Source organism: Dipodomys ordii, unplaced genomic scaffold (genome assembly GCF_000151885.1).
Source record: "Dipodomys ordii isolate 6190 unplaced genomic scaffold, Dord_2.0 Scaffold125, whole genome shotgun sequence".
Lineage (NCBI taxonomy): Eukaryota > Metazoa > Chordata > Mammalia > Rodentia > Heteromyidae > Dipodomys > Dipodomys ordii.
The window spans coordinates 4,067,962-4,094,966 of record NW_012267341.1 but is presented as its reverse complement, the minus strand read 5'-3'; the positions used below and the strand labels follow the sequence as shown (position 1 = coordinate 4,094,966).

Genomic DNA, 27,005 nt, shown 5'->3' with positions numbered 1-27,005 from the left:
TCTGGGAATCGCAGTTCAAAGCCAGCCTGGGCAGGAAAGTCCAGGAGACTCTTTCTTTCCAATAAACCACTCAGAAAACCGGAAGTGGCGCTGTAGCTCTAGTGGTAGAGCGCTAGCCTTGAGCTGAAGAGCTGAGGGACAGCGCCCAGAGTTCAGGCCCCATGACAAAAAGAAAGAAAGAAAAACTTTCTTTTTACATGAACCGTTTGTAGCATTTGAAGTATCCCAACACCTCCGTTATTTTATGCAATTAAACGAAACAGCTCAAATATTATGAGCTAGTAACTGATAAGAAGTAAAATGGATGATGGAGCTTGATTCCCTGGGAATTGAGCCCCGCTGAAGCATCATCCGATTTCTACCCTCAGTGGGTGTGCTCATCACGCACATATGCGGGAACTCCTTGAAGGAAGCGGACTTTGGGGGTCTCATATAGTTTGCACGTTCGATCGCTCCTCCTGTTCATTATCCTATGAGATCACTTCGATGGCAAATGGGAGATCTTTGCCAAAGCTAGAAAAGCCGTGATCTTGGCCTCCGTCCCCTCTCCCCGCTCCGCCCCTTACAAATCCAACCAGACCCAGCGCGAATAGAACCTTTTTTTTGCCGCTTTGTGTACCTCCAGCCGACAGGGGGTGATCGAGGCTCCCGGCGGAGCCCGCGGCCTGGGCCGCCGGCCGCTCTCGACGGGCCCTGCTTGACGTAGACGTTGGGGGCGGGGCCTCGCCGTGCGCGGTGACTGGTGGCGGCACTGGCGGCAGCTGGAGGCGTAATAGTGTGGGCGGCGGGGACGGAGAAGTTCGGAGGCGGCGGCGGCTCCCGCGGATCCTCCGGCGCGACGATTTGGACGGCTGGAGCGAGCCCCGGGCTTGTCGCTCACCATGCCGACGGTGGAGGAGCTGTACCGCAACTACGGCATCCTCGCCGATGCCACGGAACAAGTGGGCCAGGTGAGTGTCCCCCCCCGCCCTCGGTCCCGCGGCCTGTAGGGCCCGGCGCGCTCCCCGGGCGGGGCGCGGGCTCCCCGCCGACCCGGGTCGCGCCGTCGGCGCGGACGCGCCTCTCCCCTCCCTCCCCCACCCCCGGGCTCCACCGACGAGGGCGCGGGCTCCCCGGGCCTCTCCCCACGCCACCCCGACTTGCGTGCCTTCTCTCCCCGGCGTGGATCCTGAGCTGAAATAACCCCTTCCCCACTCAGGTCGGCTCGCTTCGCCCTGCAGCGCTCTCGGAAGACTTGCTTTTCTTTTTCCCACCACGCCAGGCCCTTGAAGATGAGGTTCAAAGTTGGTTTTGGTTTTGTTGTTTTTTTTTCCTTCCCCTAAGAAGTTATTTAACCCAAAACAAAACAAAAACAACGAAATGTCTTGTTGGAGGCAGAAGTGGCGATTAATGTAAGATTTGTTGAGACAGAAGATGAAAGCGGGGAGAAAGAAACCAGCAGGGAGCTACTTTTCGTCCAGACTTGAGTTTAATAATAAGCTCAAATAAATCTAATAAACTTTAATTTTCATTTATCCGGCATCTATGTGGAGCGTCTCTTGCGACCCGGGCGCTGTGTGTCGGGGACGCTGGGACCTGGAAGATGAGGATAGAAAAGGCTCCTGTTCTCCCGGGATGTAGCGGTGCCGGGGTGGCGAAAACAGAACAGCGGCACACCAGTAAATAAAATTTTCAAAAAGATAGGATTGGTTTTGTTCATGGAAAACAACAACAACTACAACCTTTGGGAAGAAAGGAACCCAAGCCTTGGCCCCAAGTGAAATGGTTTGGGAAAGACCATTGCTTTTGTTTTTTTCTTTTCTTTAGTTTAAAGGTACTGGAGCACATTGAACTTGAGTTGATACTTGGGTCAGATGAATGTGTTTTGGGGAAAAGGAACCAGGTTTTATCATGGAGGCAGTATTAATCTTTTTACAAATTACACTCCATGTCTTTCACTGCTTAGACAGTTTCATGATCTTTCTTCCTCCTACATATCACATAGAATGTAGAAAGTAAGCAAAACGGTGGTGAGGTGTTAGACCCCTTCCAGCCCCTCCCCACCCCCCACTCCCGCCCTTTTTTTTTTTTTTTTTTTACCAGATGTACTTAGGTCAAGTTGGAGCATCCTAGGTTTAGAAAAAAAATAATAGTACATGAGGGTCTTTTTGTAGCTTAACCTAGAATTATAAATATACCACCTTCAAATGGTCTTCCTTCCCAGCTTGTTTCCATTTCTGTAGAGAATTTTGCTGTTGCCAGAAATGTGTTTAGAATGTTAGCCTGGTTATAAAGGAGGAAATTTCTGCCCAGTAAAACAAAATGGGGAAAATTGGGGTCAATCAGAGTTTGAATTTGTTGTTGCTCCTAGAAAAACTAGTAGTGAAGATGCTCTGGAACCTAGTATGTCTCGTTTGTGGTTGAGTTGGAGGAAGAGCATAGCAAATTGTCCTACCCAAAGTTGATTTTTTTTTTTTTACATCTTGACAAGAGGAGATGAGTAAAGCTAGACTAGAATCTTCTAGAAAGGAAAACTGAAACTATATATAATGCTCTCTCAGCCCCTATCCCCTTCCCCCATTTTTAGAATAGGAAAATAATTGACAACTACCTACTTAAGAGTATCTAGGGGCAAATAGAAGACAACGTGGAAGTTATATACGGGTTGGTTATCCCTTATCTGAAATGCCTGGGACAAGAAATGTTCAGATTTTTTGGTCTAGGTATTTGCATAGATACAGGTTGGACATACAAAAATACAAGTCAGGCTCCTGGTGACTCACATCTGTAATCCTAGATACTCAGGAAGCTGAGATCTGAGGATCTTGTTTCAAAGCCAGCCCAGGCAGGCAAGTTGGAGAGACTATCTCCAATTAACCACTCCCCCCCCCAAAAAAAAAACATCAAATGTGGAGCTGTGGCTCCCAGTGGTAAGAGTGCTAGCCTTGAGCAAAAAAGCTCAGAGACAGTACCCACGCCCTGAGTTCAAGCCCCTAGTCAGGCACACAAAAAAAAAATCCAAAGTGCTCCAAAATGTTACTCAGATTTCCCTCTTAAGTCATCTTTAATTTTAAAAGCCAGATTGAATTGAGTGCTCTCCCCTATGAGGTCATCAAAATGCCAATTTAGGAAGAGTTCTTAAGAGACAAGTTTATGAATAAAAAGGAAAAGAGACCTTTTTTTTTGGGGGGGGGGTCCGGTTGTAGGGCCTGAACTCTGGGCCTGGGTGCTGTCCCTCAGCTCTTCAGCTCAAGGCTAGCACTGTACCACTTGAGCCACAGTGCCACTTCCGGCTTTTGAAATTTTGCTTATGTGGTGTTGAGGAATCCAACCCAGGGCCTCACGCATACAAGGCAAGCGTTCTACCACTGAGCCACCTTCCCAGCCCTGAGACCTGGTTTTCCAAACCATAATGAAGACCCCCTCCCCTAGTCTCATTTAGTAAGTACAATTTTCTGACCATGTTGCAGGTCAGACTTTGCTGGGCAGTAGAGTGGAGCATGATTCCCTGTAGGTAGTGGTTGATCAATTCCTTTATGACACTGTGTTCACTACTGTAGGAGAATTATAGACACACGAAGGTTTCTGGATCTGGCAAATAATAATACCTACTAATTCTTACCTGTTGTGGAATATTTCTTCTCTTTTAGAGAAAATACTTAAAACTGCTTACCAAAAACAGATGGTGGATTTTAGGCTATTCCTTTTGACTTCTTTAATAAAGACAAAACTCCCTTAGTAAAGAGGATATCATTTAACATTTTAAGGAGAAGGGAAATCTGTACAATTTTTGATCTAGCAAAGCCTGATTTTCATTTTATCTTGTAAAATTTGTCAACCAAGTGTACTAGAAGATGCCTATTTGGATACTTCTGAGGCTAAATTTGAGTTTGGCAGTCTTAGATGAGTACCCCAGTTGTTTAGGTTGCTGCTACTGCAAACCACCAGCTGCCCACTGTTGTCAACTGTCCTTTCCGAGCAGTGCCCTCAGAACATGAAAGGGAAAACACAGGTCCCCTGAGGTTTCATTAGCTAATTTCCCTCACACAGATCCCCAACTAAAATACATCACTGTACTGGAGGAGAAAGAAAGTAGTACTGAACGTTATTTGGTATATTTTACTCTGGTGTACCTATTCTCTCTGTTACTTAAGTCACTCTGATGACAGAAAATAGCACTCCTATTTTGTTTTCTTTAAAACTGCAAGTAAGAACTACTGTTGCCTGGTGCTGGTGGTTCCTTCCTGTAATTCTAGCCATTCAAGAGGCTGAGATCTGAGGATTGCAGTTCAAAGTCACCCCAGTCAGAAAAGACTCCATGAGACTCTTGTCTCCAATTAGCCACTCAAAAAATGGAAGTGGAGCTTTGGCTTAAAGTGGTAAAGTGCTAGCCTTGAGCAAAAGAGCTCAGGGATAGCACCCAGGCCCTGAACAGCCCCACAACCACTAACAGCAACAACAACAAAAAAAAAAAAACCGTTGTACTTCAGTGAAATCTTGTTTTGAAAAAGTCTTTTCCCTATGCTGTAAGCAAAAGATAAATCATAGAGCAGACAAGAAAGAATTATTTATTTTGCATTACATAAAGGGTAAGTGTTAGTAATAGTTGCTAAATTATTTGGTGAAACTGGTGGCCTACCAGTGGTAGAAACTCTTGAATTCAGGTTTGAAACTATTGAAATATGTTTCATTTTCCAGCCTCTTGTTGTGTTTGCCATACTATATTCAGTTTAGATGCCTGTGCCCTCAGCACTTGTGTTTAGGACTTAAATTTTACCTTTGAAGGTCCTAGATCTGACAAGGGGTTTTGTTTTGTTTTGCTCTTAAATACTTAGCTCACATCATGAATTTGAAAGACTCCAATTAAAGAAGGTTAGTATCAGACAAATATCATGACTTTTGAACAAGAACAACTGTGTTTAGGTCTTAAATCTGCTATATAACTTGTTCTGTGGCCCTAGGCAAATCATTTCTCTCTCTCTCTCTCTCACACACACACACACACAGAAAAGTAAAGGTAGTAGCACTTATTGTCAGATATGTAGACATTGCATCACTTGGTCCCTTGTAGACTTTCAATAAATGTTACTAATAACTCCTTTATTTCATTTTTCTCCAATTTTGTTTCAAGGAGAATTTTTCCACTTAACTTTAAATAATGTAAGGTGTTTGTGATGTCTTTAAGTTGGAAGGAAATTTAGATTTGTGATAGTCTGCAGAAAGTAAGGATGCCAAAACTGTTCTAGACCAACTTTATAAAGTCTGCCTAGAACCTCTGAGACAAACCACAGGAATGCAAAGTGGTAGAAAAATCAGCTGTTTTTTTTAACCTTTTCACTGAAAATACAGAATTCACTTTGAGTAATAATTCCTGAAGACTGATGCTATGTATGCATTTTTTGAGGGAACTAACCTTATTTGTGGAAAGTTCCATTAGGAGTTACTATTCTGTTTAGCATTAAATCAAGATTCAGTATTGTCCATGAAAATATGAACAACAAAATTTAGTAAGTTTTAGTCGCTCTACAAATTCCCTTCTTTGTTAATGTGTGGTCTTGTTGTATAGCTCAGGCTGGCTGCAACCCCAAACCCTCTGCTGCCTCTGCCTCTTAGGGCTTAGAATGAGAACACATTTGGTATCAAGATTATAGTTTCTAAGAGGTTTTTAATTTTATTCATTTGCTTATTTTGTATGGGTGTGGTTGAAACTGCGTTTTGAGCTCAGACAAGCTTTTTTCACTCAAACCTCAAACCTGAGATCTTAGTCCCTTAGCTGGGACTATATGCAGAAGCCATCAACACTCAGCTTAAGGGGCATTTATTAAAAGTTTTGTTCTTCTGGGTGCCCGTGGCTTAACACCTGTAATCCTAACTACTTAAGAAGCTGAGATCTGAGGATCCAGGTTGGAGTGCAGCTGCTGGGCAGCAAAAAAAATCAGAGACACTTATCTCCAGTTAATCACAAAAAAGGTGGGAATTGGAGCTGTGACTCAAGTGATGGCTAGCCTTGAGCAAAAACAGTTCAGGGACTGTGCTTACGCCCTAAATTCAAGCCCCCCAGGACCAGCTCACTCATAGGTTTTGTTCATACATTTACAAAAGATACATGTGTGTTATTATTCTATATTATTGTCATCAGTTCAACCAAGTAGTTTAATGAAAGGACTAATTTAGAGGCAACGACAAGAGTTGGGAAATTTTGAATATCAGGGAATACGATTTTTTTTAAGGAAACGAATGGAGGGAAGAACTAGGAGAGAGTGGAGGAAGGGGTGACATTGTCCGAAGAAAAAAAAAATGTACTCATTACCTGACTTAGGAAGCAGTTACCCCTCTGTGTATCACCTTTATTAACAACAATTTAAAGCAGAAATAAGGTAAACATAATTTTGAATGCTTTATTCTAATACATGGCTTTAGAATCTGTTATTCCAGTCAACTGGATATATAGAAAAAATTATTTTTCGTATTCTGATATGTGGAGCAAATTCATCTGTCCTAACCCTTCTTGAATTTAATAATTTCAGAAATCTGTTCCTCCACCTCCTTCAGGGAGCTCATTGGGAACAGGTACCATTTTTTATGGGGTAGGGTTTAAGACAGAATCTTGTAATGTAGCCTATTCTACCACAGCCTCCCTAATGCTAAGTTCACAGGCATGTGACACTAGGCTCAGTTTATGATTGACGCACATTTTATGATTAAATAAATGCAACCATTTTTTTGAGAATTCTACAGTATTCATTACTATTTTTAAGCATGGTGCAGTTACAAGTTAAATTATTTCTACAATGAAGTAATATTGTCACCTTAACAATTTGTGTTTTTGCTTGTTTCATTCTTTAGCATAAAGATGCCTATCAAGTGATACTGGATGGTGTGAAAGGTGGTACCAAGGAAAAACGATTAGCGGCTCAATTTATTCCAAAATTCTTTAAGCATTTTCCAGAATTGGCTGATTCTGCTATAAATGCACAGCTAGACCTCTGTGAGGATGAAGATGTGTCAGTAAGTTTACATTTGACACTTGTAGCAAGTTTTCAAGTTTTTCTGTGAATGGGTAATATAACTAAAGTAATAGTCATGTATGTGCACACTAAAACCTGTCAGTGCAGAGTAATCAAATCACAACTCAGGCTGGCATGCATCACACTAAGGCTTAAATCTCCTTTTGAGAACACCTCCTTTTATTTGTGGAAAATGCCTGGAATTGCAAAACGCTTTTTTTGGTTATTAGTTATCTACTTTTTAAGCTGGGCTGTGGCTGACTATGTGAAACTGGACTGTTAGTATAGTTTTAATACCAGGTACATGTTGCATGGCAGAAAAATAATTAGTCCTATATTAATTGTAAGACTGTTGGAATAAAAAGAGATCATTTCTCCCTGACATACAATTTACCATTAATATCTGTCTTCTGACAGAATTTTCTGGGATTTTTCAACTGTTGGCTCCTCGCTTTTCAAGTAAAGTCAGTGAGAATCAGAATTTATACAGAATTTGCTAGATAAAAGCCAGGTGTCTCACGTCTATAATAGTACCTACACTGGGGGCTGAGACCTGAGGTTCAAAATCAGCCTGGAGGGGTGCGGGGAGGAGGAGGGCCTGTGAGACACTGTCTTTGTCAGCAAAAAAAGAAAAGAAAAAGGCTAGAAGCAAGGCACAACTGGTAGTGTTTCAGTCAAACAGGCCAAGAAAGTACAAGACCCTGAGTTCAAATCCCAGAACCAGTTATAAAAATTTAAAAAATAACTTGGTGGTTATAAAGACTGTAAAACCTAGTAGACTAAGGTCAGTATTTGAAATTAATTATAATCATGAGTGTTAAGTGCTCAATACTGAAACATTTAAAACAAATCAGTTCTAGGTCTGACATTGCCGAAGAAGCCATTTTAGAGGAATAAGGCCCAGGAACCATTGTTTCTATATAATTAGTATACTATTAAATTGGAGCAAATTGAGCCAGGCAGAGTAGCACATGTCTATAGTCCCAGCTATTTAGGAAGCTAAAGCAAGAGGATTGCTTGAGCCCACAAATTCATAATAAGAGCCAGTCTGTCTCAAAAAAAAGCAAATTACCTTTTAAACTGCCAAGAATCTTTTTATGTTTTTTTTTTTTTTTGGTCAGTCGTGGGGGCTTGAACTCTGGGCTTGGTGGCTGTCCCTGTGCTCTTCAGCACAAGGCAAGCGCTCTACCACTTGAGCCACAGTGCCACTTCCAGTTTTCTAGTGGTTTATTGGAGATAAGAGTCTAATGGACTTTCCTGCCCAGGCTGGCTTTGAACTGAGATCCTCAGATCTCAGCCTCCTGAGTAGCTAGGATTACAGATGTGAGCCACTGGCACCCGGCTCTTTTTATGTTTTTTGTAACTTATATACTAGTTACAGTTTCTAGTTTTCTGTAAAAATCAAGTGTGTTTTTAATGACAGTACAATTGAGTTAATTTCTTTGTTAAATCATTCCCAGATTCGACGCCAAGCAATTAAAGAGTTGCCTCAGTTTGCCACTGGAGATAATCTTCCCCGAGTAGCAGATATACTCACCCAGTTATTGCAGACAGGTAAGGGAATCTACTATTTTTATCTATATATAATTTATCTGAAAATAGTAGCTCTGATTCTGGTTTACTTTTGCATAGGAGATGGGGTGCTGAATGTATTACTGATAGGTTAAACTTCTTTATTTAGTAGTTTGGAGTTTTATGACCTCTGATTCTGTAATTCTGATGTCATTTTAATTCCCTTTATAAAAGCATGTTTGGATTCTCTTGGAAATTCTAATGCATCTTCCCAATTTTCTATCGTGAGGTCATCGTACATCTTCATAGAAAAATTTTTCTGGCATGCCAGATTAGACTCTGTACTCTAATAAGTAAAATGTGTCTTTTGATACTTAAGAGAATTGCTTATGTATCAGTTTCTTGTTATGCAACCTAGGAAAAATAGTTGAATCTTAATTTTGACATAAGGCAGATCATAGTTTGCATTTACTTTATATTCACTGTGCTACTTTTTCTTTATTCAGATGACTCTGCAGAATTTAACTTAGTGAACAATGCCTTGTTAAGTATATTTAAAATGGATGCAAAAGGTAAGGACAGTTCTTACTCTGAATTGTAACTTATGTCTTAGAAATGTGGGAGATTGACTTTCCTCATTAAGAAAAAACTAAGTCAGGCACCATGCCTGTAATTCTAGCTACTCAGGAAGCTAAGATCTGAGTCTGGAAAGTCTATAAATCTCTTATCGCTAGTAGTGCCGTAGCTAGGTGGTAGGAAAAAAAAAAAAAGACTTTCTGGGGTTTACCTAAAATATTTATGTTATAAAAATTATAAATATTCTGAAAGAACTCTAAGGTGTCTCTATCTTTTCAATAGAAATAGAATAGTTACAAATTTTTCCTTAGAAACCTGCTGGAAAGACTTCTATTGCCACCTAAAGGAAATTCTCCTAAATAGATTTTATTACTAATGATAAAAGTGGAAATATGGGTTCGAACCAAGTTTGAACAAAACGTGTGATCACTCTTTATTCGGGGATGTAGAAATTTTAAAACTACTTTTAGACTCTTACCTGTAATACCAGTTACTCAGGAGTATTGCAGTTTGAAGCCAGCCCCAAGCTAGTAGACTCCATTTTAACAACCAGGCATGGTAGTACATGTCCATAATCCCAGCTACATGGGAAGTATAAGTAGGAAGATTATGATCTGGGCAAGTGAGACCCACCCTGAAAAAGAACATGAAAAGGGCTATACACATAGTTCAAGTGGTGGGCATTTGTCCTACTAGCACAAGGTCTTGAGTTCAAACCCTAGTACCACCAAAGAAAGATATTTCAACCAACAATATTAATGGCATTCAGGATATACATTAACTTATTCGATTAAAAATAAATAGTATTGGCCTGGGAAGGTGGCTCAGTGGTAGAGGGCTTGCCTTGCATGCAAGAGGCCTGGGGTTCAAGTCCTCAGCACCACATAAGCATAGCAGAAAAAGCCGGAAGTGGCACTATGTCTCAAGTGGTAGAGTACTATCCTTGAGCAGAAGAGCCGAGGGACAGCACCCAGGCCGAGTTCAGGCCCCAAGACCACCAACAACAACAACAAAAACTACAAATTTACCTTGTTTCCACCATACAACTGAATTGTTACAGACAACTGTTTTGTTTTACAGGAACTTTAGGTGGCTTGTTTAGCCAAATACTTCAAGGAGAGGACATTGTTAGAGAACGCGCAATTAAATTCCTTTCTACAAAACTTAAGACTTTACCAGATGAAGTCCTAACAAAGGAAGTAGAGGAGCTTATACTTACAGAATCCAAAAAGGTACATTTCAATTACAACAGTGGAACATCTTTGAGATTGGCAGTATTTATCAGTGTTTTACATGGCTGTGTTTAAAATGATAGGTCCTCAAGAGCTACTGTATACTTCAGGTCTTATAGTGTATTGAGACATGTAATCACATTGAGGTCCTTTCCAGTGCATCAAATTTATGTATCCTGGTAGTTCAAAGCCAGCCTGGGAAGTCCATTAGACTCTTACCCAGTACACTATCAGAAAAACTAGAAGTAGAGCTGTGGCTCAAGTGGTGGAGCACTATCCTTGAGCAAAAGAAGCCTCAAGGATAGGACCCGCACCCTAAGATCAAGCCCCAGACCCCCCCCCAAAATCCTTTAAGACTATACAAATAACCTGTTTGAGAAAACTGCCTGATTTCTAGTATTCTCTTTTATTTTTTCTAGTCCCCTGGATCATTTCAAAATGGAAATTTATTATAATCTATTTTTTCATCACTGAAGTGGGGGTGTAAAATCATTTTTTTTGTACTCACTGCACCCAACATAGTTACAAATGCTGTTTTACAAGCTGTGCACTATTTTTTCTCACCAATTTTAAAATGCCACAGTTTGAGAATACATTAATTCATTACAATGTTCAATGTTTTCTCTAAAGTAATACCACTAACTGACAAGATTTCTTCACTGAGAGATGAGTTTTTCTCTTGCTAGGATTATTGGAATATTTTATCCATGATCCAGCTAATAATCTCATGGCTTGCAGTCCCTTTGATAAGGGAGCACAATGGCTTAACCCTGCTACAAAAGACTTAAAAGTAAGACTAGCATCCTGTCTCCTATTTTGTGTGCAATTTCCTTATTACTGTGAATGAAACTACTTTAAATACAGGAACCCAAACATAGCTTAATAGTTGGCTACATAATTTGCCTATCATTTTTATTACTCTCTAAAGAGCCTCTAATCATTCTGTGAAAATTTTAATGCTATAGGTAACTGTGTATCTGCTTTGTACATTAAAAAAAAATTTAAGAACTAGTTTTTGCCTCCTTGGAGAATGCATGGTTTATCTGAAGGTAGAAGTTTTCTTTTCGTATTTCAGAAAGCATTACTATCAAACACATAAATTTGTCTTTCACATTCAAACAGTAAAAATACTGTTATTCTGAATTGTGTCTCCAGGTCCTAGAAGATGTGACTGGTGAAGAATTTGTTCTGTTCATGAAGATACTATCTGGGTTAAAAAGTTTACAGACAGTGAGTGGAAGACAGCAACTGGTAGAGCTGGTGGCTGAGCAGGCTGACCTGGAACAGACTTTCAATCCCTCTGATCCAGACTGTGTGGACCGGCTCTTACAGTGCACCCGTCAGGCCGTACCTCTCTTTTCTGTAAGCTCTTTGGTTTATTTACAGAGCTGGTATTTTGATGACTCCCTTTTAACTATGTCTTTCTATAGATTCACTGGAACATTCTCTTCAAACCTTTCCGTTGAAGTATTGGTACAGATGGGGCCAATTGATGGAGACCAGGTGGAGGGTTTGAAAGACCTCAGAGTGGCAACAAGTTTCTTGAAATCTTGGATAGAGGCTTTTTAAAAGTCATGGGAACTTTGTATTTTGTCTCTGGCTTTCTGCTTCCCTTGACCATGAGTCTTGTGGGATGTGCATACCTGAGCTTGAAAAACATAAACTCTTTTTGAGAAATGTGGAATATGAGAATCCAACAATCCAGCAAGTGTCCTCTAAATTTGATTTGAGAATCAAAGAAGAGTTCAGAGGTGTGGAGATGTTTCAGTACTCCCTGCAACCTTCCAACAAAGTCTCCAGGCTATTTTTGGGGTTCCCTGGCATAATTATTTGTAGGGGCACCACTTGATGTGCTATATTTAGCACTTTAATATTTCAGGAAATACTTTTTCTTATTTTGGGGTTTTGTTTTATTTTTTTGGTCGGTCATGGGGCTTGAACCCTGGGCCTAAGTGCTGTCCCTCAGCTCTTCAGCTCAAAGCTAGTACTCTCCCACTTCAGCCACAGGACCACTTCTGCCTTTCTGGTGGTTTATTGGAGATAAAACTTGGGCTGGCTTTGAACTGTGATCCTTAGATCTCAGACTCCTGAGTAGCTAGGATTACAGGCGTGAGCCACCAGTGTCCAGCAAGGGTTTTTGTTTTTGTTTTTGTTTTTTTTGGTCCAGTCATGGGCCTGAACTCTGGGCCTGAGCGCTGTCCCTCAGCTCTTCAGCTCAAGGCTAGCGCTCTACCACTTGAGCCACAGCTCCACTTCCGGCTTTTTTCTTTTTGATTATGTGGTGCTGAGGAATCAAACCCAGGGCCTCAAGCATGCAAGGCAAGCGCTCTACCACTGAGCCACCTTCCCAGCAGTTTTTGTTTTTTGAGAGTGTTCAGTCAGTGATTTTTTTGATTTTTATTCTTACTTATTTTTTACAGAAAAATGTCCATTCCACAAGATTTGTGACATACTTCTGTGAGCAGGTGCTCCCTAACCTCAGTACCTTGACTACCCCAGTAGAGGGGCTCGATATACAGTTAGAGGTAAGAGAAAATCCCTTTCAGCACTGAAAGCGTTCATTCATGCATGTGAACCAAAATGTAAACCACTAACTTAGCTCTGATTTCTAAGGGGGTAATTTAAGTGTTTGGTAATGTCCAGCCAGCAATCTCCTAGGCCAGGATTAATTACAGAGAGTAATTCGTGGGTTCAGTTCCAGTTTGCTACAGCAGGAGAGCACTACTTTATAGATTTATCATTCATCAGTCTGTACATTGAAACTGGTATTCTCCATAACTTAACAGGACCAGATTTACAAAATATCCTTTATTCTTGATCATTCAGTAGAATTGATGATTCTCCTTTTTGTCACATCATCCATACATTACATTTATGTTTAATATCTCTCTCCTACATTTAATCTGATTTATCTTCATACCCCCAGAATCCAATACAGAGCCTGTTTTTGAAAAACACATAGTAACTATTGGAATATAGAAATCCAAGTACCATTTCTTTCTAAGTTCTGTAGGTTAGAGTCTTAGTATATACTAATGTATATGCCCTGGGCTCAGCTCATCTGACTGGGACTAGCTAAAAGCAGGGATGAACATTCAGAATATTGGCCACTATCTGTTTTAAATTGATTTCTCAAGATTAAATTTAATAGCAAATGAAAGCCTACCTATGGTAGTAAATGCTAGTAATTCATGCCCTTGAGAGATCTTTTCCAGTGTCTCTTTATAGTACAAGTTCAATTACTAAATGCATTGAATTAGTATTATGGTTTTTTAAGATGTAGCAAAAGTAACTTTTCCTTGCTTCTAACAGATACATTAGAAACTGAGATCTGGGTTTCATAATCTGCCCTGGCTCTCTCACATATGCTGTTACTTTTACTAAATCATATATTTATGGATTGCATCTCTTAAGTTTCTTTCTAGCTCAAATATTACGATCATGTACAGACCTAATTAAAAATAAGCCAAGTCTTAAATAAAACATCATTCAAAAGTAGTAATATTAAATTGTGCATTTTAGGTATTAAAATTGTTGGCAGAGATGAGTTCATTTTGTGGTGACATGGAGAAGTTAGAAACAAATTTAAGAAAACTATTTGACAAGTTATTGGTAAGAATACTTTTTTCTTTCCTTATGTTATAACCAGTATATAGTTCTATCATCTAGTTTACTATCGATTTCTAGATAACAGAGAACCAGCTTTTGAACTTTAGATTACATAATAATTCTAGCACATCTATTTTAGTACTGTAATTTCTTCGGTTGATTTTTTTTTTCAAGAGTACACTGGACTTATAAAGTAGATCTTTCTCGGGAGGGGGGAGGCTGGGAAGGGATGGGAAAAAAAATATAAAAAAGAAAAAAAAAAGTTCTTGAGTTGGGTTACTTCAATAAAGAACGAAGATAGGAATTTCAAGTCAAAAAAAAAAAAAAGTAGATCTTTCTCATATTCCCGTATCAGAATAATTTTGTATCTGCAAAAGAAATTAGCATTAACTCTTCTTGGTTGTTTTAAATATAATCTCAGAACTGAAGTTGCCATTGCAAAAAGTCATTTGTTCCAGTCCAGCAACTAGGTAGCTGCCTAAGGCCAAGGAGCTTTAGCAACCAGGAAACAGTGTCTGTCATTCAATTAGTAATTGTGGATAAAATAGGCCATCTGACAAAAACCAGGATCAGCATCACTGAGTGACTTTCTTGTTAATGTGAGCAATTATATAACACAGCAATAAGCTGTAGGCCCTTTAGCATGAATTAAGTCATCTGAGTCCACTGCTTATCCAGACTTGCATACTTATTGGGGGTGTTATGGAATGTATATTAAATGCCTGTGTGCACCCTGTCACTATACAGGTATTCAGTACTTGAAACAGTCTAGTCAAAGGATGTTTTGAGTCATTAAGAGCATCAACTTTGCTGGATGCAATCTAAACTACTCAGGAGACTGAGATCTGAGTATCACAGTTCAAAGCCAGCCCGGGCAGGAAAGTCCATGAGACTCTTGTCTCCAGTTGACCACTAGAAAACTAGAAGTGGTATTGTGTCTCAAAGTGGTAGAGCACTAGCCTTGAGCAAACAAGCTCAGAGACAGTTCCCAGGCCCTGCGTTCAAGCCCCATGACTGATAAAATATAAATAAAAGAACATTAACTTTTGGTTTCACACCTATATAAAGTCCTGATTATGGACTTCCTTCTCCTTTGTGTCTGATGTAGCTACTTTCACATTAATTATTAGCAGGAACTATAGCAGTATAATGAGTGGTGACATAGTAGAGCATTCATACAGTAGATAAAAGAGATCTTTACCTAAGTTTTCCTGTTTATGGTAGTTTTTAATGTGCCTTCTCTTTAAAGCATACTTTACAATTACTTGAGTTTCTGTCTATAGAGGAGAGCAGATTAAAAACATTTCTGTTCTTCTGTTTCTTAGGAGTACATGCCTCTCCCTCCAGAAGAAGCAGAAAATGGGGAGAATGCTGGTAATGAAGAACCCAAGCTACAATTCAGTTACGTGGAATGTTTGTTGTACAGTTTTCACCAGTTGGGCCGAAAGCTTCCTGATTTCTTAACTGCCAAACTGAATGCAGAAAAGCTCAAAGACTTCAAAATCAGGTAATAAATGCTTGAAATGGTTCAGTGTTTGGTGAAGGTTGAAGATACGTGGGTTTTGTTGTTCAACAAGTGCATTCTCCCTCCCTACCGTAAACTTTATACAGTGGAATAGAATAGAGGGTTCAGAAGATAGACGTGCATAAGTATGTTATAGGTGTGACATAGAACTCTTATGAGGGAAATAAACTTCCAAGAAGAATGGACTCTGACTCTTCACTTCCTTTATGAACATAGCCTGTATCCCCATCCTGTTTCCCTGTTCCTAGCCCCTGTTCCTACTTTCCTTATCTGTTCAGTTTAAATAGTAATGGAGAAGCAAGAATTCAGTGAGACTGAGTGTCTTGCACATAATAAGTATTGATACCTGTTGTCGTTATTATCAGTAGTAATAAGATGATCAGTGCTAAAGAAATCAGTATTGGTAGTTTTCATAAAGACACTGTATTGAATTATTCCTTCAACAAATTCACATCATCTATTTTGAAGCACAAGCCACAGTGTTACCTGTCACTTCCCTAGAAGGAGTACTTTAATCTTTGATGAAATATTAAAGGTATAGTAACATATACCTTTAGTCTTGGACACTTGGGGAGGATAGCCAAGAGGATTGCTTCATCTCAGGAGTTTAAGAACAGTCTAGCAAACACAGCAAGACTATCAACAATTAAAAAATATTTGATGAAATACTTGAGTAGAAACAGGAAATTTAAGAAGTTACTCTAATTTATTGGTCATGTAGCCAGCCATTTATGTACTAAGGATCATTTTGCTATAGAAGATTGTTTGAACTTAAAAGCAAAATTGGAATGATAAATTGCTAATTAAGCACTTTTCTATTTAGGCTGCAGTACTTTGCACGGGGCCTTCAAGTTTATATCAGACAGCTTCGCTTAGCTCTCCAGGGAAAAACAGGCGAGGCCTTGAAAACAGAAGAGGTAAGACTGTTGGCTCACAGCTCATGAACTGCTAACTCCATATCAGATTATGTAGGCGTATGTTGGGATTTTGTGTTTCGTGCTTTGGGATTTTCATTCTTAATGTTACCAGTCTACATCCCAGTTCTGAAGGAATACTTTGAATTTTCATTATGTCTTAATGGCAGATTTCTTTTAAAATAAGTCTGTGTGCATCTATCATTTATACATTTTTAAGTAAATTATTGATGACATGAACATTCCAGCCTGTTGAAGAAACAGATGATTTACTTTCTTTGCTATATCTAGACTTGTGTAGACAAGAAACAAAAGTAAGCATCATCTATAAACCTGACAAGCAATTCTCATATTCTGATTATTTCTAATTATTTTCCCTTTGCAGAACAAAATCAAAGTTGTTGCATTGAAAATAACAAACAACATCAATGTTTTAATCAAGGTAAGTCTTTTCTTTCTTCAACTATTTAGAAAGTATAAAGTTTTTCATGTTTTTCTGGTCTGTAATGGTAGGCTTTATGATGAGATGCCATTTCATTCTTAATATTGAACCCTTTTGAAGCTTTATACTTTCGGAACATTTCAGCAGCTATAATAAAGTCATATTTTATTTAAAAGATTTGTAGAAGGTAAGAGAAGCATCTAACTCTTCCCTGACCCAAAGATAGATTTAGACTCAGATATTTTAGTGGCTTAACTTCTAGTGGTCCTAATGCTGTTAGGTCTTTTGGACTAGACTGTCAAACTCTGCACTGCTTATTCTTTTGGGGCAAAACTCTGGGCCTGGGCGCTGTCCCTCAGCTCTTCAGCTCAAGGCTAGCACTCTACCACTGGAGCCATGTGGTGCTGAGGAATCGAACCCAGGGCCTCATGCATGCAAGGCAAGCGCTCTACCACTGAGCTACCTTCCCAGCCCCTGCACTGCTTACTCTTAACAACATGCACATGCTGTGTAGCACATGAAATTTTTTTTGTCTTTTTTTGTAACTTTTCAATGAAATACATTAGGAGCTTTTTGTACTGTAGGCTAGAATATACCAAATGACTGAGCCCTCCAGTTCTCCCGTTCCTTTCCAAGTGTTTGCCAAGTGTTTACTGTCATGTTACTAACAGCTAGAGCACAAAGCTTGACAATTAAGAGGGTAGGGGAGGAGTGTGGCTTGTACCAAATCACTAGCAAAAAGCTCAGCCCTGAGGTTCAGCCCTAGTACTAACTTTTTTTTTGTTGGTCATGGAGCTTGAACTCTGGGCCTGGGCGCTATCCCTAAGCTCTTCAGCTCAAGGCTAGCAGGCACTCTGCCACTTCAGCTTTTTCTGTTTAATTGATGCTGAAGAATTGAACCCACGGCCTCATGCATGCAAAGCAAGCACTCTACCACTGAGCTACCTTCCTAGCCCCTAAAAACCGTTTTTTTGTTTTTTTTTTTTAAAACACTAATAAGGACTACTGTGTCTTAAAGCTAATAGAAACCTTGTGAAATAATTGCTCTTTTATCAAAAGAGACAGGGAAGTATTTCAGAGAACATAACAGTAGTAGAGCACTTGCCTACTATGTGTGAGGCCCTGGATCAATCCATAAAAAAAAAACAAAAGGAAGCAGAAGAAACAGCAAGAATAATTGAAGCTTGAAGCTTCCTCATTTAAAACTAATCAGCATCATTTCCTCTTTTCTTCCCCTCTCCCCATGCTGCTATGAAACCCAGAGCCTCCCACAAAATAGTCTTCAAGATGTGTCTTCCTGCTTCCTACCTTTCCACACTCTCTGGGACTGACAAATACATTAGGAATCTTATTTTGGTTTTTTTTTTTTTCTCTGCAGGATCTCTTCCACATTCCTCCTTCATATAAGAGCACAGTAACATTATCTTGGAAACCTGTACAGAAAGTTGAGATTGGGTAAGAAATGAATTTAAAAAGGATTTGAACGTTATCAAAATTTAAGTTTACTGTACGTGAGGGTACATTGTTAAATGATTCAAGAAAATGTTGAAAGCATGACTTAAAATATAAAATCTAATTCTAATATTTGTCAAACTAATGGGATGTCTCAGGCTTCTTTGTATTTCTGTAGCATAACTTAGATTTCTCTTGACAGTTTTCTTTGGTTTGGTTTGATTTTGGGTGTTGGGGCAGGGGGTAGGGAGTGTGCTAGTCTTGGGGCTTGAACTTTGGGTCTGGGCTTGGTTGCTGAGCTTTTTCACTCAAGGCTAGTGATCTACCAATTGAGTCACAGCCCCACTTCTGGCTTATTTTTTCCTGGTTAATTGGAGTCCAGAGTCTGAGTCTCACAGTTTCAAATGACTTTTCTGAATTAGCTTGGAAACTAGTTTTTTCTTTTGGGAAATTGAACATATTCTACCAGGAGGTTTAACACCATAAGGTTATAACTGCTCTCACAATATTTTGAAGTTCAGAGTCTGAGTCACTTAATTCCAGTTAACTCAGGCTGGCTTTGAACTGCAATCTTCATCTCAGCCTCCTGAGTAGCTAGGATTGCAGGTATAAGCCATCGATACCCAGCTTTTTCTGACAGTTTTATAAAATGAGTCATTTACATGTAAATCTCAAGTTTCAGGTTATTTTAAAGCCTTGTAAGTGCCTTCTGACAATGTTATAGTCGTGGTTAATTTGACATGGAACAGTATGTCTTTTTTTTTTAATGTACTATCCTCTTCAGAATGTCTTTTTACAACTATTATGCAGGTTATCTTGTTGATAGCGCCTGGAACAATAGAATATTAATTGTTGGGTTATTCCTACTGTTATAGGCAAAAGAGAGCCAGTGAAGATACAACTTCAAGTTCACCACCCAAGAAATCTTCAGCTGGACCAAAAAGGGATGCCAGACAGATTTATAATCCTCCCAGTGGAAAATATAGCAGCAATTTGGGCAACTTTAATTATGGTGAGCGTTTCCGTTTGGGTACAAGCAATACGAGAGAAGAGTAGTTAAAGAATAGGTTGTAATTGATTCTAGTTATTAGTTACAGATAGTGTCATTGTTCTACCAAATGACTTTTCTGAATTAGCTTGGAACCTAGATTCTTTTGAGAAATTGAATATATTCTACCAGGGTGTTTAACATCTTCAGATTATAAGTGCTTTCATAATAATTTGAGGATTTTTCTTCTCACTATCTAACCTTTCTCAGTACCCAGTTTTATCATTTTACTAACTAATAAGTAATAATGGCACAAGAAACAAACAAAAGTTACGAAATTAACTTTCAGGATATTTCCAAGTTGCCAAGATAGTAAATCAAACAAGAGCAAAACTCAGCTTTTATTGCTGCTAACAAGTTTGCTACAATGAGGAAGTTTTAAAGTTCAGTGAAGGGATTTATCTCGTAAGTTCAGTTTCTTCATTGAAAAGACTTCTTTGAGGAATATTTCTCTAAGACTATAAAAATAACTGACCAAAAAGCTGGCATGGTAGTTCATGCCCGTAGTCCCAGTACTGAGAAGGCTGAGGCCACTCTGGACTACAAAATGAGTCTGTCTCTAAAAATAAAAGTGACTGACAAGTGGACACAAGTGACTTGACCTTCCAGTAAACTATCAGTAAGTCATAAATGATGTGCACGTGTGTGCACATACACACACAGTACACACATATCTTTTTGCTAGCATTTTGGAAGCGCAAGCAATAATAAAAGCTAATACACATTTGTATCCTACAGTTATGTGAATCTAAGTGCTTTAAATAATGTGATCAAAAGAAATAACCTAGCTTGGCACTGGTGGCTCCCACCTGTAATCCTAGCTACTCAGGAGACTGAGATATGAGGATCGTTGTTCAAAGTCAGCCAGGGCAGGAAAGTCTGTGAAACGCTTATCTCCAGTTAACCACCAGAAAACTGCAAGTTGTGCTGTGGTTCAAGTGGTAGAACCTTGAGCTGAAGAGCTGAGGGGCAGCACCCAGGCCCAGAATTCAGGCCCCATGACCGACCAAAAAAAAAGAAAAAGAAAAGAAATAACCTCTTTTATGCATATGAAAGGTACATCTTTCACTGAAACCATTATTTTGGAATTGAATATTTTCAGTTCTATGTTAAGTATATACATTTTAAAGTTTCACTAATTACTTGGTAATGATATGGTACCAAAATAAAGAACTAAGAAATATAATTACCATAATAATGTCACTTTGAAATATTTGTGTTAAAGGATATATTTAATTGACTGTACTGTGAGTGTATTTGGAAACTTGTCCTATACCTGGTCATCTACACTTCAGTATAAACCTGTGCTCCATCCCATTTTACAGTCAGAATGAATTTGTAGAAGATGTAGCCAGTGCTAGTGGCTCATGCCTATAATCCTAGCGCCTCAGGAGGCTAAGATCTGAGGATTGAGGTTCAAAGCCAGCCTGGGCAGGAAAATCCATGAGACTCTCTCCAATTAACTACCAGAAAATCAGAAATTGAACTGTGGCTCAAAGTGGTAGAGGCTCAGGATTAGCACCCAGGCCCTGAGTTCAAACGTCAAACAATCAAATAAAAGCATATACCCATTTCACATTTATAAAACCTGTTATTAAAGCTAAAGCTGTCTTTTTTTGGGGGGGGGAGGAAAGGGGTCTGGTCCTGGGGCCTGAACTCAGCCTGGGCGCTGTCCCTCAGCGCTTCAGCTCAAAGCTAGTGCTCTACCACTTGAGCCACAGCGCCACTTCCGGCTTTTTTCTTTTTGCTTATGTGGTGCTGAGGAATCGAACCCAGGGCCTCATGCATGCAAGGCAAGCGCTCCACCACTGAGTCACCTTCCCAGCCCAGCTGTATTTCTTTTGTACCATGAAATCCCAAGCAAGTCCTAAACCCTTGTTCGCTTTTTCGTAGAGCAGAGAGGAGCCTTCAGGGGAAGTAGAGGTGGCCGAGGTTGGGGAACACGAGGAAATCGCAGTCGAGGAAGACTCTATTGAATAAGACATCACGTTCTTCAGCATTGTCATGGCTTAATATACTTAAATTCTACTACTCATTGGATTGCCGGGGATGTCCCTTAAAAAAAGACTGCTGCCTTCAGCTAAAAACTTAAATGTTCTTTATACCTTTGTATGTATGCTCTACTTTTGTAACAGACCATGGTTACGTCCAAGGTAAAAACCACAATAATATTTTTGGATGCTTTGTCTGCAGTCTTGACTTGTTTTTGCAGTATCTTCATTATTCAGATTTCATATTGTGAATCTTTTAAACATCTGATAATTTGTTGTTGAAAGCTGTTTGAGTCTAAAGTATAACGTATTCAGTCTAGTTCTGTTATCTGGTAAAAGATAATCAGTTAAAGGGTTACTAACTTTCCTCTCCCCTTTTAGTTTTCTGCCCAATATATGGAGAAGAGTAATGGTCAATCTTAACATTTTATCTTCGTCTTTAATAAAGCTGCTAGGCAGTGCTGCAGCACCCACCCAATGTCATGAAAATACCAGCTTCCTTAAAATGCAGGGGTAATACTACATCTTTAGGAGGAAGCAATGTGCTCTGCACTGCTTACTCTTCTCCATTGATCGGGGGATATACCTTTGGAATATGTGATCTTATATTTGAATAGAAATGCGTATGTATAATATGCATACACACATAAGCATGTGTGTGTGTGTATGTGCATGCTGTGAAACTTGAGTACACAACAAATCAATATTTGAAATTCCAGGAATGGTAATTATACTTTTAAGGATGAATCCATTATTGAATGGAAAAACCTAGGTTTTTACTCCCAGTAGAGAAGAACTTTGAGTCAGTTGCACTTACATGATAATTGTTATTTAAAACTAAAACAAAGGTTGTATTTCCAGAGATAAACTTGGGAGATCCTTGTTGGTGAAGTACAGCCAGATCTGATGTACATATAGGTTTCTACAGGAAGAGATAGTATAATTTAGGATTTGGAGACTTAAAACCAGGGCTACCCAGGAAAAGTGACTTGATAACATAGTACCTATAAGTAAGGGATGCTCTCTCCGTTTGCTTTTGCCACTTTCAAGAGTTTAACTTCTCAGGTTATTAATCAATTATTGTATAAGTTAGCCATTAGAAACTAGGTTAAAACAACAGATGGGAGGTTTGTGGAGTGTCTAATGTCATGGGCATTTTTAGTAGCATAGACCCTTTTACTCTGCATTTGAATGTTCCTTATTTTTTTGTTCTATAGTTAATCTTCCCTTCCCACGTTTGCTATTCAAATCAAATGCCCAATGACATTTCTAGTAGTTTCATGTATTTTATAAGGAATAGTTTGTGATTCCAACACAGGTGTCTTTGTTACCATTATTTCTACACTGGGAAAAAAGCAAAAACCCCTTTGTTAGAATTACTGCACGTTTATAGGGCAGACATTTCTAAAAGCTAAAGTGATACAAGTGAGCACAAGAAGTTAGTCAGCTTAACTATGGAATGGTGGCAATAATCCTTAACCATTCCAAAAGACTGAGCTGAATCTAAACTCACTTGTTATCTGAACAGACATAGGAACATGGAATTATCACTTGAAAACTGTGACCTGCTAGTCTGGACCTCAGATAGATGGGCCGATGGCCTAAAGCCATTTCAAGAATAGAAACTACAGCTATGTATATTTGAACATTAAGGGTGATTTTTTTCCTTTTTTTTTTCCAAAAAGTGTATTTGTAAACTCAGACTCACAGGAGTGGCTTGATATTCTCAAGTCTGATTTTGAGTTGACATTTCTTCCCTTACTACTTTGTAGTTTGCCTTCCCTTTCCTAAGGCAACAGTGCACAGCTTGGGGTTTTTTGCTTCCGTTCTTTGAAACTGTCATGCCATGGATGTTCTTTCTTTTGCAAGACACCTGTTTATCAACTTGTTTAAATGTAAATGTTCCCGTATGCTTTTTAAATAAATTTCCTTTTGTAATTTTTGTTTTGTGTCTGGTGTTATAACTTTCTAATTTTTGGATATTTATTAACATTGATTGCTTCTCCTGTGCCTAGCAGTGTGTTAGACCTTGAAAATAAAAGGACAGGCAAAGCCCTTCAAGGAGGATAGTCTTTCTTGAAAAATCATCTCATCTAGATTTATTTTTTATGAGCTTAATAGTCTCAAAAAGAAAAAAAAGAATTTGGTTCTTTTCATCAAAACATCACACTTGTAACCCCAGCACTTGAGAGTCTGAGATGGAAAGTCATGAGTTCCTAAGACATTCCAAGACCCTCTTTTTAAAAAACAAAGAAATTGGGTTCTTAGCAAATCATGAAATGTTGTTCCCATCCTGAAGTAATAAGCAAAGCAAGTTGGAACGAAGAAAGTTGCCAGCCTTTTTTACAGTCATTCCTATAAAAGCACTAAGACATGTTCAAGTTGGTGTGGACTACAGAGAGACAGTAAGACAGGCCAACTCAGGGAGTTTACATTTTACTATGTAGCTCTGATGCATTTAATACTAGAATAGTAAGGGCTATGAGGACAGCATTCCAATGTGTAATTAAAGCAAGTTCAGGAAGACTAGCCAGACAAAGCTGAATAACTTTTGAGTAAGAAAATGGGTTGTTTCAAATCTCTTAGGTTCTTTATCTCTAGAACTCCTAAATTCCCAGAACTGCTTATTATAGTATTGGAGAATATTTTCTCTGGGAATATTGTCCCTTCATTCTGCACAATCATTGTGTCAGAATAGATTTCACTGTGAAGCCTTGCTTACAGCATGGCCATAGCACCTGTGGACTCCCTTAGCTTTCAGCTTTTTTTTTTTCCTCTCATGTTAGAAACTAGAAGAGGGCCAGGCATCAGGGGTTCATGCCTGTAATCCTAGCTACTCAGGAGGCTGAAACCTGAAGATTGTGGTTCAAAGCCAACCCCAGCAGGAAAGTCTGTGAAACTGATCTCTTAATTAACCACCAGGAAATGAAGTGGATTTAAGTACTATGGGAACTAAAATTTAATGAAATCTAATCTTCACGAAAATATTAACACTCCCTAAAACCACAAACAAGATTCAGCAAAACTGGTCATCGGACAGCTGATGATAGAAGCCCTAGTTAGAATACATACAGTTCCAATATATTAATCCTCTGAGGAAGAACTAGTTTGTATCCTATCAAGTGGTAAGAACAACAATGACCCAAACTCAAGTCTTCATGAGTTTGAATTTAGTCACAAAAGTAGTATATTGCTTGAGTATAGACAAGAGAGATACAACTTAGTGGCTGAAGGCAAGTATGAACAGTCAAAACACTGTTGACCAATGAGACTGTCAAGTGTATTAGCTGCAAGCATTTGGATAAAAGTGGCTGGACAATATGACAAGAAAATTGGAGGATGACTGTCCTGCCATCCTCAGAACAACCCTAGTGTCAGAGACGTCTCAACTGATTTGACACTTGGTCACAGCCACAGTAGTCCTCATGCTTCAGACTTAACTGTACAAATTTTATAGTCTTATCACAAAGTAACATTGTATTTACCAGTCAGTGTTACAGAATTCAAAGGAAGTAGACATGTTTATAGACAGGAATTTAAGTTGTAATTTGTGACAGACTTGAGAGGAAGCAAAAGGAAAGACTGGGAACAGGGTAAGTAAAAGCACTCCTAAGTGTTTTGATGTGATATTTAAAACAGTTCAGCAAAAGACTGAAGGAATAATTAATTGCAAGTCAGGATCTATGTGTAGTAGGCAGAAGTCTATGACTCCACTGATCTTGCTCCATAAAATCATATACACAAACATAAATATCTACATATATGTGTATATGCTACTATAAAATACTATAAAACAATTTTTATTTGTAGACACGAGTAGGCCTCTACACCTAAAAGTAAAATAAATGAAAACAAAGAGATGCCATCATTTGCCTCTTCAGAAGACTTTGGTATCCTCTTTATTCTGTTTAAGCTCAGCATTAAATATGCCCAAGTTCTGGGGCTGGGAAGGTGGCTCAGTGGTAGAGCGTTTGCCTTGCATGCATGAGGCCCTGGGTTCGATTCCTCAGCACCATATAAGCAAGAAAGAAAAAAAGCCGGAAGTGGTGCTGTGGCTCAAGTGGTAGAGCGCTAGCCTTGAGCTGAAGAGCTGTGGGACAGCACCCAGGCCCAGAGTTCAGGCCCCACGACCGGACCCCAAAAAAAACCCAAAAAACAAACACAAAGGCAGGCTGAATATGGTAGTTCATGCTTATAATCCAAGCTACCCAAGAAGTAAAGACAAGGAATGACTAAATATGCCCAAGTTCTTATAGCCTGAAACCAACTTCACCTGTATACATTTAACTGTTTGTTTTGCCTGAACCATGACCTATGGACAAATCTTTCTTCAGTTGGTTAATTGTCCTCTTCTCTATGCACCTGTGTGCCCCTTCCTTCATACTATATTTTAATTATTAATGCTGATATCCCATCGTATTGCACACTGCTCAGTGGTCAGATTTCCATACCTAGATATTCTTCACCTATCAGGCAAAATAAGTTCATCACAGACTTTTAATAAAACCACACACACTTCAAAAACTCAGCATGAAATGGAATCACGTGCTTATGCACTCGTTTTTATTTTCTTGTCACATACTTACTGTAGAGATGTGGTCAGACAATACTCTCATTCAGCTTTTCCCCCAAAAAACAAAAGCTATGACAAACCTAAATACAAAATGACACAGAAAGCTAGTAGTGAAATGACTAAAAATAACCCATCTGGCTAGAAAGACAGACTCTATAAACTAGTTGATTGTCCAAAGGTTCACTAGAAGGAAGTAGTTCTTTCAGACTTTCATATACAGTACCAAACACCTGAAGCTCTGGTTAAAAGCACTGTGACTCAGCAGGCTACTAGTGGAAGAGGGAGAGAAGGCCAGACTCTGAACTTGTACAATAAGCTCCCACATGATGCCACGGCTTTCCCACAGGCAGAACTTATTATCTCTGGTGCCCTCTTGGAGAGCCATTGGACACATGCAGTTTTACTAAGCACCAAAACCTTCAACTAAATACAAACCAAATTTCCAAGACTTGGGGAGGGGACCAAGGAGGGCGGAGGGGAGGGGGGGGGAAGGTATGCAAGTAAAATAGCTGAATCCTGTGTACAGACTTCACCTTGAGCAGGCAATGTCTCATATACAATGGGATATGTTTACAAATTACTGGGCTAGGTCCTAAAATTTGCAGGCGTGCCTGCAGTAGAGTGCTATCAGCATGCCCTGCCTTTAACACTGAACATGGGGAAACTTTCCAAGTTGTAGGCAGTTCAAAAGCTTACCTTTTGTTTTCCCAGTAATTTATCAGAAATTAAAAAAAAAAAAAGGCAAACGTATAAGAAAGGGAAATCCTAAAAATCCCGATCCGTCAGCTCTGGCTCCAGTGCCCACCCCTGGAGACGGGATCACAGTCCTGAAGACCAAACAGTAGCCCTGGGAGGCTCACCCCTGTCACCCCAGCTCCTCAGGAGGCTAAGATCTCAGAACTGCGGATCAAAGCTACACAGGGCCGGAAAGCCCAGGAGACTCTGTTCTCCAACTGACCACCCAGAAGCTGGACGTGGGGCGCCAGGGCGAACGACAGCCCTGAGCACACAGGGGCAGGCCTCGAATGCAAGCCCTCAGACGGGCACCAAGACAAACCCCGAAGGCACGGCGGCGGGTCCCGCCGGGCCGCTCCGGCCACGGTCCGAGGCCAGCCCCGACAGGCAAGGCGAGCACCCCGCAGCCG

At 39.6% G+C, this 27,005-nt stretch overlaps 1 protein-coding gene across 2 annotated transcripts; it reads left to right on the top strand.

The window, feature by feature from the left end:
• Positions 1-696: 696 nt before the first annotated feature.
• Positions 697-23,229, top strand: Api5 (apoptosis inhibitor 5). Of its 2 annotated transcripts, none has more exons than XM_013030021.1 (14): positions 697-950; positions 6,826-6,987; positions 8,447-8,540; positions 9,005-9,070; positions 10,155-10,306; positions 11,462-11,668; positions 12,727-12,831; positions 13,829-13,918; positions 15,241-15,422; positions 16,264-16,357; positions 16,740-16,796; positions 18,175-18,251; positions 19,124-19,260; positions 21,195-23,229. In XM_013030021.1, exons 1-14 carry the CDS (start codon positions 882-884, stop codon positions 21,215-21,217), a joined length of 1,515 nt encoding a protein of 504 aa, XP_012885475.1. In that variant the 5' UTR covers positions 697-881; the 3' UTR covers positions 21,218-23,229. The 2 variants fall into 2 exon arrangements, with proteins under 2 accessions (XP_012885475.1, XP_012885473.1); XM_013030019.1 differs by having other exon boundaries at positions 21,190-23,229.
• The last annotated feature ends 3,776 nt before the right edge of the window (positions 23,230-27,005 follow it).